This window comes from Lupinus angustifolius, chromosome LG14, assembly GCF_001865875.1.
Source record: "Lupinus angustifolius cultivar Tanjil chromosome LG14, LupAngTanjil_v1.0, whole genome shotgun sequence".
Classification (NCBI taxonomy): Eukaryota; Viridiplantae; Streptophyta; class Magnoliopsida; order Fabales; family Fabaceae; genus Lupinus; species Lupinus angustifolius.
Genome location: NC_032022.1, coordinates 15,278,944 through 15,295,526, shown reverse-complemented (window position 1 = coordinate 15,295,526; position 16,583 = coordinate 15,278,944). Strand labels below are relative to the sequence as shown.

General features: G+C 33.2%; 3 protein-coding genes across 4 annotated transcripts; all 3 read right to left on the bottom strand.

Moving 5' to 3' along the window:
• On the bottom strand, positions 2,786 to 3,769 carry LOC109326674 (abscisic acid receptor PYL2-like). The gene has a single exon (XM_019559409.1). The coding sequence runs from the start codon at positions 3,604 to 3,606 to the stop codon at positions 3,031 to 3,033; it is 576 nt and encodes a 191-aa protein (XP_019414954.1). The 5' UTR covers positions 3,607 to 3,769; the 3' UTR covers positions 2,786 to 3,030.
• Positions 5,676 to 11,803, bottom strand: LOC109326669 (glycine dehydrogenase (decarboxylating), mitochondrial). 2 transcript variants are annotated; one of them, XM_019559398.1, is made up of 16 exons: positions 11,192 to 11,803; positions 10,003 to 10,668; positions 9,514 to 9,759; positions 9,353 to 9,430; positions 9,159 to 9,259; positions 8,880 to 9,075; positions 8,638 to 8,763; positions 8,133 to 8,318; positions 7,899 to 8,012; positions 7,408 to 7,560; positions 6,964 to 7,152; positions 6,803 to 6,880; positions 6,579 to 6,704; positions 6,397 to 6,495; positions 6,123 to 6,240; positions 5,676 to 5,898 (listed from the first exon to the last, which is right to left on the bottom strand). In XM_019559398.1, exons 1-16 carry the CDS (start codon positions 11,762 to 11,764, stop codon positions 5,801 to 5,803), a joined length of 3,147 nt encoding a protein of 1,048 aa, XP_019414943.1. In that variant the 5' UTR covers positions 11,765 to 11,803; the 3' UTR covers positions 5,676 to 5,800. The 2 variants fall into 2 exon arrangements, with proteins under 2 accessions (XP_019414943.1, XP_019414944.1); XM_019559399.1 differs by lacking the exon at positions 11,192 to 11,803 and having other exon boundaries at positions 9,505 to 9,759; positions 10,003 to 10,404.
• On the bottom strand, positions 13,504 to 16,154 carry LOC109326673 (GATA transcription factor 21-like). The gene is made up of 3 exons (XM_019559408.1): positions 15,653 to 16,154; positions 14,755 to 15,087; positions 13,504 to 13,860 (listed from the first exon to the last, which is right to left on the bottom strand). Exons 1-3 carry the CDS (start codon positions 15,821 to 15,823, stop codon positions 13,522 to 13,524), a joined length of 843 nt encoding a protein of 280 aa, XP_019414953.1. The 5' UTR covers positions 15,824 to 16,154; the 3' UTR covers positions 13,504 to 13,521.

The following is a 16,583-nucleotide window of genomic DNA, read 5'->3' as shown; positions in this document are numbered from 1 at the left end:
AATTAAAAAATTAAACGTTTATTATTATTATTATTATTTTTATTTCATTATCATTGATAACATATGAAATAAAATTTGAGACAACAAATCTGTTTTGTGGCGTCCATAGTGTTTCAACCCAAGAGTTGGCCCAGGAATAAATGAACATGTTTTAAGCATTATTCTGTACCAACCTTAAAATTTGTTGCCCGTTGTGATTGTGGTAAAAAAATAGTCGTGTAATCACAAGTATAAAACCATGTTGGTTCAAGTGACAAAGAGATTGAACTTGTTTTCTCTTAAACAATAGTATTTCATGTTCGAATATTGTGAATAGTTCTCTTAAATGAATATTTTAACATGAATACATGTAGCCGATCAACTATTGTGTTACATTTAGCTGTCTATGAACAATTATATTTATAGGTTTTTTAGCGTGTACTTTAAGACATGTATGGAGGAATTCAATTAAAGTAAGTTTTATTGGAAATGAAATATACTTATTCTTTTCGAAATATAAGATACTTAGTTTTTGTATGAAAATATACTGCAAAAATTGATTTGATAAAGTCTCTTAACACTTAAATCTGAAGAGGCAGTGAGATGATGACATTATAGTTGATAGTCACGTGTTTCTGATGGTTGGTCACAGGTGATGATAACATTCACGAGATGCACTTTTTGTCCATGCCCTTTAATTCAGGCTAATATTATTGTGTTAGAGTAACTCAACAACCACCTACCTTTTTCTTCTAATCAATCTTCAAGTATTAAATTAGTCATATTTATACGTTTAGATACCACTATTGAGTGTATATGGTACTATTTGACACGAGTATCCTGAAAGTCGCAACTAACTCAAGTCAATCACAATCTAAAAGTAATGATGGATAAGATCTAACTCTACATATTTATTAATATAGTCGGATTTCATTGAGTTTAGAGTTGAGTTCAAACTAAAAAGTTAAATTTAGTCAATATTTAAGGTCAAGTAAGGGACATAAATGACTTGATCAGTCTCATGATCACTCATTCATCATATTTATATACGTGTCTATTCAATTATGTGTAGATTAATGACATATTTTTTTACAAAAAAAACATATTGATTCTCTATCATATATACGTTATTAACAAAATATTCATATGTATATCATTTCATATATCAAACCACATATTTATAATGATAAATAATATTAAAAAAACTTTACCTAAATATAGATAAATTATATTTAATCAAGGATATGATGAATTTCAGATTTAAAGGTCGATCTAATAAAAGTAAGGTTAATTTCGAGTGGTTTAAAACAAGATATGAGTATAAAAAAATAATTCAGTCAACATTTAACACTAGAATAAGAGACAATGATTCATGCCCACCGCAACCTGAAAGTTGAATAACCTATCCCAATATATGGAAAAATCGTATATTATTTTATGTCAAAATTTTCAACCATACCAACTTGTATTCAGTGACGATTCTAAGATCTAGGAGTAAGGTGTGCAACATATATTAAAATAAAAATAATATATATCATCATATATAAAAAATGAAAACATGAATGCCAAAATCACAATATTTAAATATTTTTAATCAAATAAATTACACATTTCATAATTGATCTCTACATGATTTCATATTTTGAATTCGTTGAATGATGAACTTATTGTCAATGTTATTGAATATTTCTTGCTCAGTATAAGTCACTAGACAGTCATTCATTCATGCATCTCCCATTCAATTATGCAACTTATTTTTCACAATTTTCATAGCTGAAAATGCTCTTTCTACTATTGTTGTGGCAATATGTAAAATAATTGTTAACTTCAAAAGAAAATAAACTAATGAGTAAACAATGTGTCTTCCACTTTCAACCAACTTCTATGAAATATTATTGATTTATTTCAAAGAAGCAAATTCAACATTGTAATGCATATCAATGATATAAATCTCAAGTTGATTATGAAAAATCACTAAATCAGTTGGACAAAAATCATATGGATAAAACTTTGCAAATTCAATCAGTTTTGCTTTATCAAAACTAGAGAACAAATTGGCTGGACTTAAACAATACATCTAAAAAAATAGTTTAGTATTTAACTCATCATAAAATTCCTTAGGTTGCATATTCACAATAGTATAAAATAATTCAACATAATAATGATGTTATATTGTGACAGCATGCGCTCTACCTCCACGCCGTGATTTACCATAAGGAAAAAAGTCAACATCCATATCATGAATGTCAATGTGATGCATATTGCAAAATGAGATTACCTCTTGCAATAAATATTCTCATCCATCATCCCTCATAATCTCTAATCATTGCTTTGCGATTTTAACCAAGTTCATTTCTCCGGAATTAATCCATTCTCTTTAATAATTTCCACAACAACAGATATAACAAATAAATTAATATAAAATTTATCAAAGTTGTATAATATGAACCCAACGAGTATTAGTAGCTCATTTGAAACCAGATTCTTGATTCAAACTTGCCCATTTAGAATTTCTCCATTTTTCAATGTCTTGTAGAAAGTATATTAATTTTTAAAAAAATCGAGAGTGTGCAAATGCACACCCTATCAATGCTTATATTTGATATTCTCCCCCCTCTTCATCATAATGGTCATATTCTCCACAATACTGAAGAATGAAGATATCTACCAAAATAAATCAATTGCTTTAATTTACAAAACACGGAATCTGTTTTTGAAAACACTCCATTATAAGAAAACTTGGAAACCTGTGTTTAAATCTTAGTCATTTTTGCATTTCTTTTCAGAGAGAAAAGTAAGTAACGTGTATTATAGTGTTTAATTAAAATCGTAGTCGTGTCCATCACTAACATGAAGTCACACACCCCATAAAGTAACAATTATCATTTCAAGAAAATATACAAATCAAAATGCAACTGATTGAGTAAAAGCAATAAAATAAAATAATAATTACTGTTAATGAATAAGAAAAGCAACCAAAATGAAAATTCATTTTGGAGGATCTTCACCTTCAAGCATTGCTATAACTACCGATTACTACAAATTCAAACCCTAATCATGTCCATGCATCATGGTAGCCATAGCCACCACCCCAAGTTTCTGAAGGTTGAGCTTTACCACAGTGTCAACAAACATCTTAGTATCCTCACCCGTATTCCCTTCAGGTATGTCAACAACATAAGATTCCAACACAATAGTATAAACCTTACATTCTTCCTTAAACTCATTCAATGAAGTCACAGATCGATAATTTTGTAGCCTATGTTCTCCTCCAACAACCCTAAAGCTTAGTAAGTGTTTTTCATCATCCAATATCTCTAACCTCTCGGTGCTGGTGGAGGCTGGGAGCCCCGAAACCACCGTCACTTCTCGGATGCTGCCAACGCCGCCATCTCCGGTCATGTTACATCCCTTGACGAAGTGCTTGTATTTCTGTGGGTTCTCGAAGCTTCTAACGAAAGGCCAAACCACACGTAATGGAGCATCGATGCGTTGTGATATAATGGAAGAACATGTGTTTGAAGAAGGGTGAGATTTGTGAGATTTGTGGTATTTGGTGATGATTGGTTCGAGTTCAGCATATTCTTCTGGTGTTAAACCCTTCACAGGTTGAGTTTCTGAGGCCATATATATATTTTGTTTGTGTAGTTTAAGGTTGTTTTGTTTGTTCGTGTGTGTTTGGTTGAGGGGTATATCAATAGTGTTGGAGGCTAATAATATGAAGGAAGTGTTTCTTGTTCATATTGATGCATGATCTTGAATCATGAAACAATATAATATACACCAACATGCAATAGGATGTCACTATTTATCTTTGAGAGTACCGTACCTCTTTTGTTTCTTTTGGACAAATATGCCCTCCACAATTTAGAAAATGTTGAAATAAGTAATACTTGGTAATTATATGATGGAGGAAGGTTGACTTACAGAGAACGAAGTCGCTTGTGAGAAAAAATTAGTAAAATTTGTGTAAGTTTGATATTCGATGTCAATATAATATACACCAACATGAATGATCGCTTTGTTATGAGGTATATGTTTTTTAGGCCATTTAAGCTCGTTTCTAGTCTGAAAATGACATTTTAATAATTTTAGCAATGTTTTATTTATTTCTTTTTGAATAATTTCGTATTAGGTTTTCCTTTAAGAATTTAAGCATTTTTGGGACATGGTCATCTAGATTTATCTTATCTTTAAATAAAAGTTCGAGAGTTTTCTCTTTCTGCTATATTCCAGAGTTTTATCTATCAATTTTGTTACCTACAAACTTTTATTTTCTTTCTAGGTTTTACGCTTACTTACCAACCCTTTTATACAATTCACATTTATTTTATCCCAAAATATGAGATACTTTAATATTTACCTAGGTTAATTTATCATGTAAATACAATATGTTATTGCTATTTGCAAGGTTCAAAACAAATTTAGTACTGAATTTGCAGTGTGGATAAGGTTGGGCCATAACTTCAGCTATATGAGGAAAGATATATCTGTCTTGCATGGACGGTTTCGTCTAATTCTGGAAATTTGAGTGATTCTCGCTGCACTTTCTTTCTTTTTCTGGGTTTACTTTTTACATTAAAAAATTAAAGACAGACTTATAACTAATCGTATGTGTCATTATGTCTTGTTTTAACTTTTGTTTTCTTCTTATTCCCATTTCTTTCTTCTTTATCCACGAGATAGATATGTACAAAAAAAATGGATTGATTTATTCTCCACAATTTTGTCAATTTTCCAATAAAAAGCCATGCCCCATTACTTTGTAGTTTGTACTGTTTCCCTATATATATATAGTAATAGAGTTTAAGCAATCATTGTTTTGCAATTTTAGCAACATCGATCGGTTCAATAATTTTATTTATAGAATTATAATTGATCTCTTGGTCCTACTAGTTATAATTAGGACCCAAAAAAATATTGGATGAGAATGTAAATTTTGAAATAAGAGTAAGGGTAAGAATGTAAGATTAAAAGGGAAAGGCTACGAGTTGAGATTAGTGGATCATGTGACTTATCTAACAAAGGTTTATCAGTGTGATTTATAATCTCTCCGTGTTCTCATTTGGTGTCTCAATCTAATTACAAATGAATGTTTCATTAAAAAAAGTTATAAAAATAAACTAAATTTTTTATATTACTTATTGGAATTTGATTGAAGACATGATATTTTTGGGTATATGATCTTTTTTCCTAAACTTCACTTTGATCAATTCCCCACCCTCACTTGGACCTATCATTCCTCCTGCTATTTTTTTCTTCCATTGTTTAATTGATTATGATCAATCATGTGTGTATGTTTGACATATTATAATGATGGTAAACTATAAAACATGACCATAGAATGTTGCTTAGCACTGTTCTCAAGTGTTGCAGCATGTTTAATGTAAGTTTGCTTGGACATTCTTAAACATGTCCTAAATTAGGTTGCAATAGTTACATTGTGTTTATTTACTATAAATCCAAGGGTAGCTAGCTATATATGTAGGTGTCAATACTCCTATTAATTCAGTTATGGTATATTGGTTTCATTCAACTAATATATGTTTATTATCATGAGCATGTGAATAAGGGCACAAGAAGAATATGGGAGAGAAGGTTTTAATACTACACATGCAATTACATTCAGTTTTTTTGAATACATTGTTTATTTCTTTTTGGGAGAGGACTTTATTGTTTTTAAGTATGATTCTAGATGAATGAAACTTGAGATTGTGATGATTATGATGTGATGATGAAGCAAAGGTCAATAGCTGCAGAGACTGTAATGTAGGAAGAGTTTATGTACAAATTATAAATGAAAACACATGTGAACTGAATATTAGGCTGTAGCAGCAGCAGCTTGTTCTTCTACAACCTGTGATGCTGGTTGAAGGGTGCAGATGAGGTTGCGGTCGCCGTACACATTATCGACACGTCCTAATACAACCAACCATATTGTACATTAGTAGTTTAATTTGCATGCAACAAATCCACTATACTTAGGATAAAAGATAGAGTAGGCTGTGCTATACAGTTTGAATACATTTTTGGTATCCCCTTAAGACAAAGGGATATCAAAATATGATAGGCTACATTAAGAATTTGCAAAACATAAAAGATAATTTAAAGGTTGTATAAAAATTGGAGGAAAATATATATACCTGTGGTAGGCCAGAACTTAGAAACGCGGAGCCAGGAAGCAGGGAATGCTGCATATTCCCTGGTGTATGGTTTTGTCCATGCATCTCCCATGAGAAGTGATGGTGGGTGAGGGGCACCCTGCACAATATTTTCGATAACAACAATCACTCAAAACTCGAAAGTGCATGAACTAGTAATTGTAAATTATAATATGAATCTAATGGTATATACTGCTAGGTAATGAAACTCTTTTTTTAATACTAGGTAGCTAAAAAAACAACAAAGCCTTTTTACCTTAAGTACATTGTTGTTAATGTCAGCTTTTCCTTTCTCAATCTCAGCGATTTCTTCTCGGATGGAAATAAGCGCATCACAAAACCTGTCTAACTCAGCCTGCAATGATGTTTAGTTGAATTAGAGAGAAAAAAATTGTGTCATAGAATGTAGAATGAAAAGGAGAAGATGGAATGTGATACCTTGCTTTCACTTTCAGTGGGCTCAATCATGAGTGTGCCAGGCACAGGCCATGACATTGTAGGTCCGTGAAACCCGTAGTCCATAAGGCGCTTTGCAACATCTTCAGGCTCTATGCCAGCAGAATTCTATCATGGAAATAGTTACACTTAAGCAGAGAAATGAATAATCCTGAATTCCTGATATTATATTGGAAAAAACAACTTGAATTATCAAATAGACCTACCTTAAAGCCTCTTAAGTCGATAATGAATTCATGAGCACATGTTCCATTAACTCCCCGGAAAAGAACAGGGTAATGATTCTGTAAAACATACAAGTATAAGCAAAATAGTAAGGGAAAGAAAGAAAAGTAGCCATGTAAGCAATCTAGGACATTGCACAAACCTCCAATCGTTTTGCCATGTAATTTGCGTTCAAAATGGCTATCTTTGATGCTTCAGTGAGTCCTTTAGAACCCATCATTGCTATATAACTATATGAGATTGGCAATATCAGTGCTGAGCCCCATGGTGCAGCAGAAATGGTACCAAGTGGCAGAGATTTCTCAGGTGCAGGAATGCCTCCAGTGGCAACCTTCAAATAATGGTAACATATAATTTAATACAAAGAAGAAAGATAGTATTAAACAAACAAAAAAACTTATATTTACAGGGATCTCTAGTCCATGACACCGTTCATCTATGTCTCGTATGATGGAACTTCCATTGTACGAGATATGGAGGAACAAACAATGTCATCCAATTTAGTTGAGGTTAAAGATGACATTTTCCGCGAAAACAACATGATTTTATGCATCTTGTACATAATGTTACACAGAACAAAAATTACCACTGGATGTGAAGGTAAAAATGGTGCCAAGTGTTTCTTTACACCAATAGGACCCATGCCAGGACCACCTCCTCCATGAGGGATGCAAAATGTCTTGTGGAGATTCAGATGGCATACATCAGCTCCAATCCAACCCGGGCTTGTAAGTCCCACCTGTATACATGAACCGAGTACCAAATATAATTTGACAAGAAACTTTTTAAAACTCGGCACAAAATGTTATATTAGGAACCCTCATGATGTGTAGAATTGTAGGAACAAAAGCATAGATGTGTAGAATTGTAGGAACAAAAGCATAGATGTGCATCACCTAATATTGGATGACAGAATGATTGAACAATTTGGATAGAGTCACAAAAAGATCTTAATAACATAACCACACTAGAAAAAGTTAGATTCTTAATATATATGTCATCATGATCTACTAACTTACTAGAGTCTTGGACCAACATGAAGTACATGAATGTAAAGAAGTGCATATAAAAACAAACCTGTGCATTCATGTTAGCTCCATCCATGTATACTTGGCCTCCGTTATCATGAATTATCTTGCATATCTCATCAATACCCTCTTCATAAACACCATGGGTTGAAGGATATGTAACCTATAGTTTAAATCAAAACCAGAAGTTGTATATCAAAAAAATGTTCAAGATCCTCCCAGTCCACTGGTATCATTTTCTGAAAGCTACAAGTAAGAATCCAGCATAGGAAGCAACTTATACCATAAATGCAGATAAGTTCTCCTTATTTGTTTCAGCAGCCTTCCTCAACTCTTCAATATTAATGTTTCCCTTCGCATCTGTTCCGATAGTTACAATTTTCATTCCACACATAGCAGCACTAGCAGGATTTGTACCATGCGCAGAAACGGGTATGATGCAAACATTGCGATGGTGGTCTCCTCTTGCCTATAGTATCAATTTGCGAAAAATACGTAAGCATGACAGAAATTCAAGAATATTTATCAAAGGCAGTAACGTATGGGAAGGCACTGCATCTCTTCTAGAACATAGCAAGAGAATAAAACACAATTGAGGTATTAGTTGAACTGTAAAATTCAATTGTTAAAATTGAATAACAACTGAAAAACTTTTATGTCTTGAAAGTAAATAGGAGGAAACCATGAAGGCCCTAGTAGATAAAAAAAACCATCCTACCTCAATAATTAATAAGAACATTGTCCATAAAAATTAACCAAACATGTTCATGGTAACTAAAGTTACATACCAAGTGATATGCGCGAATAACCATCAGTCCGGCATATTCTCCTGCAGCACCAGCATTAGGTTGCAGAGAGAAGGAGTCAAACCCAGTGATGGCACACAGCAGGTTACCCAAATTTTCGAACATTTCCTGATATCAGATTTGCTTGTTTAGACACAAAAAAACAACTTCTATCTCATTTTACATAATAAAATAGAATTTATTTTTATCATTATCGTTGTAATTTGATTTAACTTCGCATGTACCTGATAACCTTGAGCCTGTTCAACTGGTGCAAAAGGGTGAATGTTAGCAAAGCTAGGCCATGTCACTGGCATCATTTCAGTTGTTGCATTCAGCTTCATTGTACAAGATCCCAGCGGGATCATACTGTGGCACAGTGAGAGATCTTTTGACTGTAGCCTGTGAATGTACCTAAGCAACTCATGCTCAGTGTGGTACCTATTTAGAGCAAATAAAATTCAGGTAAGTTTTCATAATGCAGTCAAATGAATTCAAATATTATGGAAAAGGATGGGATATACGTGTTAAAGATGGGGTGTGTCAGATAAGGGCTCTGCCTAATTAGTCCAGAAGGAAATGCAGTCTGAAACTCCGGTGCAAGAGATGCAGCTGTGAAGGAAACCTGCATATGATCGACGTTTTAGATGGAATTATCGTGATGATGAGTAATGACATAATTGATCCTTATGAAAAGGATATATGTAATAATTCTTACAGGCTTGCTGCCAGCGAAAACTTTGAAAAGATTATCAACATCCTCTATCGTGGTTGTTTCATCAAAGGCAACAGTGATCTAACAAGGAACCAAGCTCCATTATAACCCAAATACATGAAAATAAAGCAAAATGGCTCAATGCAAAAAATAGCAACACTCACGGTGTTCCCATCCACAACTCGCAAATTTATTTCACTTTTGCGAGCGGCATCAACAATTGCATGGGCATTGGCAGTCTTAATCTTCACAGTGTCAAAGAAGGGAAGATCCTGAACTTCCACGTTTCCAAGTTTCTTTAATCCTAGGGAAAACACCCCAGCAAGACCATGAACCCGTTCAGCAATGGTTTTAAGGCCTTCAGGTCCATGATACACAGCATACATGGCAGCCATGTTTGCAAGCAGTGCCTGAACAGAATCAATAAGGAGTACATAAGACCAACCATCTCATATACAACTAAGAACATAGCTACAGGAATTAGCTAGTACTAGGTAGAGTTTGGCACACGAACATGAAACAAGATGTTCCAATAACAAAGAATTGAGATATTGAATATATAGTGAAAAGTTGGAACTTAAAACTCTTTTAATAGTTTTTGCACAGCATAGAACTAAAATTGATTCAACCAAATCAGGAATGAAGTTCTAAACCTGAGAAGTGCAAATGTTGCTGGTAGCCTTGTCCCTACGAATATGTTGTTCCCTAGTTTGCATGGCCATCCGCAACGCAGTCTTTCCAGAAGAATCAACACTGAGACCAATAATTCTACCAGGCATCATCCTCTTGTACTCTTGAGATGTGGCTAGAAATGCAGCATGAGGACCTCCATAACCCATTGGAACACCAAACCTCTGAGCAGAACCGACAACAATATCTGCCCCCAATTCACCAGGAGGCTTCAGAAGAGTCAGTGCCAACAAATCAGTTGCCATAACAACCTTAACTCCATTAGCATGAGCCTTCTTAATAAACTCTCCATAATCCAAAACCTCACCCTCCGTACCCGGATACTGAACAAGAACACCACAGACATCACCTGATTTGTAATCGATATCCTTAAGATCTTCAGTAACTACCTTAAGATCAAAACCAGCAGATCTAGTCTTGCAAATATCAATGGTTTGTGGATGACAATTAGAAGCAATGATAAAAGTCTTCTTCTTTCCCTTCAGAATGTTATTACACATAGACATTGCTTCAGCTGCAGCAGTTCCTTCATCAAGCAATGAAGCATTTGACATAGGCAAACCAGTGAGATCAGTGATCACGGTTTGATAATTCAGCAACGATTCAAGACGCCCTTGAGATATCTCAGCCTGGTAAGGAAAATGTTTTGTTGAGTAAGGGTGCTTCAAAATAGTTACTTCTTTTACTCTTAAAACAATAATTATAACATAATAAAACATGTTTATGTCATATTATTTCCATTATTAGAATATGAAAATAACCAAATCTCTGATTATCTTCACAATCTACTTAAGTAGCTTTAGATTATAATGGAGTGTGATAGATAAGAAAGAAACATGACCCGAATCACCAAGCATAACACTTTACTATAAAAATGATAATTTTGGTTTTAACTAACCACAAATAGCTTCTGATTTACACCAAAATCTATATAAAGATAAAAAGCAAATCACTTATTCTACACAATCTAAAATCACTTATTTTTAAGCTTAAACTAATAGTTCTTATGGTATATTGCAATGTTATTTTTTAAATGCATGCATGCATAATAAGTAAAAGAAAAAAAGGTAAGTAATAGATATGGATAAATGCATAAGGTTTGTATAAAAAACGGTGTATACAATTTGATGTAGTACAAATAACAGAACTCACTTGGTAAGGAGTGTACTGAGTGTACCAAGCAGGGTTTTCCATAATGTTCCTCAATATAACTGGTGGAACATGAGTGTTATAGTATCCCATACCAATGAATGACTTGAAAGCCTTGTTCTTTGATGCTAAATAATTCAAGTGCTCCAACATTTGGCCCTCTGTTAACCCTTCATCGAACTTGTGGAACTTCATCTCCTTCAAACGGATCGATTTAGGCACCGTTGCATCGATGAGCGAGTCAAGGTTGTCGAAGCCGCACGTGATAGCCATCTTGCTCTGTTCTTCTGGTGTGGCAGAGTTGTGGCGACGAGGGAATGTGTCACTTGGTTTCAGTGCCTCAACTGTAATGGACCGGGTTTGAGAAGAACCAATGTTGTGTGAGAGAAAATTCTCTGTTTTCAATCCCCTGTTTCTGAAAACAGAGGATGATGGAATAGATGAAATGCATTTGGATTTACTGTACAATATAGGGGTAGTTGAATTCAAAATAGGATCTTTATGAAGATTCTGCTTTGCCTCAGAAACCAGGCGCTTCAGAATTGCACGGTTCGCGAGTCTACGAGCACGTTCCATTGATGAAAATGGAAAGAAACAGAGTATCAGAAAACAGAGGTTTGGTTTTTTTTTCTCCTTCTTTTTATAATTACATTCAAGTGTGTAAGTTGGGGTTGAATATAGTGTAATGGGTATGTATAAATAAGGTAAAAGATTTAATTTTTAACTGTATTGTGCGTGAGTTTTATGAGGGAGGAAACAATGGAAAGTGGTTGGTGATGTCACTGTCTCACTCAATCACTGGAACGAGTGAATGGAAAGCGTTGAAGCTATACGGATTGAGTTTTAATGGATGAAAATGCGTTTACCTTTGCATTCACAAATAGGTTTGAAAATAATATTTAATTCCATAGTTTTATGAGGTTTTGAAATTGGCATGTGTAAATTGTAATGATTCATTTGGTGGCAGATCCTGTTTCACAGCAAGCTTATCTTCATGAATACAGACACAAACAACATAATTTGAGGTTACGATTTTTGGAGCGAGCGAAGGGATTTGATTAATTCATACTGGGGAATGGTGTGTGCAACTGTACTCCATTTCTTACGACCACCATCTTCACTATCAGACAACCTTGCGACTCTTCTTTAAATGTTATGTTGTTCCTCTTTATGATGAGTCTGTGTGGTCCATCTCATCGTATAATATGGTATGTAAAAAGAGAGAAATCGTTTTAGCAATCACAGCTTGGTTTTTTATTTAAAAAACTCAAATTATGTTAATACGTCGACTAATAATCATTATAAAGTTGTTAGATGTTTTTTTATGAGTATATGTTTTTTTGGTTGAGAAAGAAAGAATAAAAAATAAGAGCATGTAGGAAAGAGTAATAATGTATTAGATAATTTTGTGAGGGACATCCTATTTTAGAACAAATTTCCCAAAACACATAAGGTTGATGTAAAAATGAAAAGGAGGCAGTAAAAGTATCAAAATTTGTTACCCCTTAAAAAGCAAAATGGCATATAACCATGGCTATAATTTGAGGAGTGTGAATAGAATCTTTCCTTAATGTAGCTACTCTATGGGCCCTGAAAAGTGCGTATGATATGATCATATTTCATGTGAAAATGTCTGTGTCGTTGTTTTTTCTAGATAACAATTGAGTCCTAGGCCTACGAAAATAAAGAAGAATGTTGGGTCCAAAATTGTTAAAGGGGCTAAACAGAAAGTTGAGACGGAAAAAAAAATTAAGGAATAAAGTTTTCTTCCCTACCGAAATTCACATCTTCGATAGAGGAAGGAGATGATTTTTAGTTTAAGTTTTGAAATTTTAAAAATTAAAACTACTTTGTTTTATAATGCAAGTTTTAAAGTTACGTGGTTTTTAATTTTAAAAATTGTTGTCACCATTATGGTTATTGTCTAATTTGATGGGTTATTGTCTAAGTTGTTTTGGTTATAATGATAGGAATGGTAGCAATAATGATAGTACTCAATATAGCTCGAACTTATTTGAACTAGTTCGAACTATATTATGCTTAATACATTTCTCATAAGTTAGAAGTAAAATATATTTGCCTATAAATTTGTCATTACTTTAACTATAAATGTTAACCTTTCCAACAACTAATTCGATCGAGTTATCTCTCCTCAATTTTCTTACATTCTATTAAAATAAAAACTAATCACTTTTTTATATTTCTAAAACATTGAATTCAATACTTTTTAATTTAATATTTAATTAAGAGACTAGTAGCATAGCAAATAACAATTAAGATTCTAGTGGTTATGTTATATATAAAAGGTTAAGCTATGGAGGAAGTAACTATACTTAAAAGTGAACAAAGCCAGAAGATAAATCCATTAGAAGCAGCGCTGCCTGAGCTACTTCTTCATCTCTCAGAAGCTGAATGGGTGAGTTATTCCTAATATTAATATCAAAGTCCTTGAAATGAAGCTTCCTTTCCCCTTGAGATGTGCCTCGAGTAGTAGTTACAGAAGAAGTAGGAGAGGCCTTGCACTTATTCTTCTTCTTATTATTCTTTTCCTTGTGATGCACTTTAGTCTTTGAAGCTATTGATGCATCTGTGGAAGCAGTAAAATTGTTTGAAGCTTCTGCCATTGCCTTTCTTGCTTTCCTTTGTCTAATGCCGCATGCATTGCAAAGTGTCTGCATCACCAATTATGTTGCATGTTAATTAGAACTACCAGTTAGTTTGGGAGTTGGATTTTGAAGGGGAAGGGAGAGAAAGGGAAGGCTTGAGAGCTATGAAACAAGTATATTTTATGGTTCTCAAGCCTTCCATTTTCCTTCCTCCCCCTCCAAAATTCAACTCTCAAATAACCCTAAGTGTCCAAATTAAAACCGATCAAGTCTTTAATTTTTGCTAGTTGCAATTGGATCTCATCATTGTTATCTTGGACAACACTAGGATTGTAGGATGGTAGTTATGAATTGGATCTCAGCTTGAGGAATGAGGACTTGAGGATTAACTTAAGTCTAGTTCAACCTCAACTATTTTTTCACATAAAATTTTAACCTTAATATATATATAATTATCTTGATATATTAATAAAAAAGTATATATATACTAATTATAAAATATTTTTTAAAATATGTATATATAATGTTCATGAACCTATATGTGATTATATAGTAAATTTAAAGGTTATCTATGTACATATTTATGTGTAAGTCATCTGATTAATCTAACATGTCAAATAGTATATGTTCGACTCATTTATTTAATAAATTCAATTTTTAGCTTAAGTTCAACTTATTTGATTCATTAATCAAATTTATTGAGCGAGCTAATAAATTTATAATAAAACATTATGATGTTATTCAATTCATGTAGTAGACTTCACCTAGTCAGATAAACGCTTAATTACTGTTGTTAAAATAATGAGTCAAGTTTTATATGAATATCGAGTTGATTTACTACCGACCCTAGTTGGTATGAAGATGAAAGTAAGCATAATATATGTCCACATGAGATAATGAGTCTACAATTGAAACCTTGAATTAACTTCATGGTAAATAAAGAGGGGAAATAAAAATTACCTTAGGACCATTAGGACCAGTCCTCCACAGTGGGGTACTGCTTGTGTTACAATCTGCACAAACCCTAGTGTTGATGCTATTGCTCTTGTAACTAGAAGGGTTAGTGGAGGAGCTCATCATTTTTCTCGTCAACCTTATCTTTGAATTCATGTATCTTGCAGACTCGTAACTGCTTTTGTTCTCTTCTTGCAGCTCTATTTTGTACATGGACAAATTATGGTCACATGCACTGCTTGGATCTGCCATAACTGGCTCATGAGATGAAACGAAGGATAAATTGTTGTACACTTGGTGAGTGCTTGATGATTCTCCATGAAATACCCGCTTGTAACCCTAAAGTGAAGATATCATCACTATATAAGTATATATCTAAGAAACATGCACATGATTTGGATGGAAAAGAGTTTTTCTTTTATTTTTTACTAGTGACATGAGAACGCTCATTTAGCTAATTATAGATGGCACTTTACCAAGTAACATATAATTATCAACCAGTAGCTTTAATAAGATCAGATTAAGGTAAAATTATCTTTAAAACTGTGATATAAGCTTAGAATCATGCACAACACCAAAATCAATGAGGAAATGAAAGGATTATAGGCTAGCTATCATCAGCTTTAAAAAAAGTGTTAACACACTAACATTTGTCTATAAAAAAGTTCAACACTAACGTTGTTCTTTTAGAACTATGATTACTACTACCGATATGGATAGAGAACCACTTTAAAACAAAAGAAGTAAACAAATGTTACTTGATCAAAATAAACAGAATATGATGATAAATGATTTTTATACCCATTTGAAAGGGTGCGTTGTTCTCAAGATATCTCTTAAATTCAATAAAATTTCTTTTAATTTGCTTAAAAATATATAGTGGAATTAATGTATATGATGTTACCTTTTGATCATCATGTCCAAAGAATCTGATATCTCCACTTTGTCTTTGATCGTGTATTTGAAAGAAGGCACGACATGGGAAAGAAGTTGAATCATGATTATTAGGAACACATAAGAGTTTATTTTGATCTTTTATGGAAGGACCTGGCGGGTTCAGAGAATCAGGAGTCATTGAAGAATCACTTGCTCGAGAGAGATAGAGAGATCAGTGTTGTTCTGAAAAATGGACAGTAGCAAGGTATTGTGTATAGAGAATAAGAGAATATAAAGATTCTATATAAGAGACAGAAGCAAACTACACGGTTGTGTGGTAGGGTTCTTGATAATTATATAAGGAAAGAAGTTGGTATGAGGCATTCACGTGATGACTTTCATATAACAAACAAAAGAAATTAACAAGAGACAAGATTAAAGGAGGTGTAGAATGTTACTACTCGACTCAACCTTCTTTCTGACAAACCCTATCTGCAGTTTTACAGTCCCCGCCTCTATGCCCAAGTGCAGCAATCTCATAAATGAGACAACCATACCAATTTAATAATATAATATCTTCTTTTTTTTGTACAATTTTACATGGTTCCCCATATTGGTTTCAACACATTATACCCATTATACACATTTTATTACTTTTTATATTATTATTATGGTGATAGAGATTTTTATATAAAATTGATTATGCGGAATACAAATTATCTCTAGTACTATAGAGTTCAGTAGTAGATGGAGATAATGACATGTGATATAAAATTATTTTAAACCATTCAAAATTTGAATTATTTAAAAAAAATTTGAAACTTCCATTTATTTTATATTTCACTAAAGAGTGGAGAGGATTCTAACCCTAATATGGTATGAGAAACCAGTTACATGATAGATGACCTAAATGAGGATGTTTAAGTTATTTTAGTATTTCATTGTAGGTGCTTAGTTGC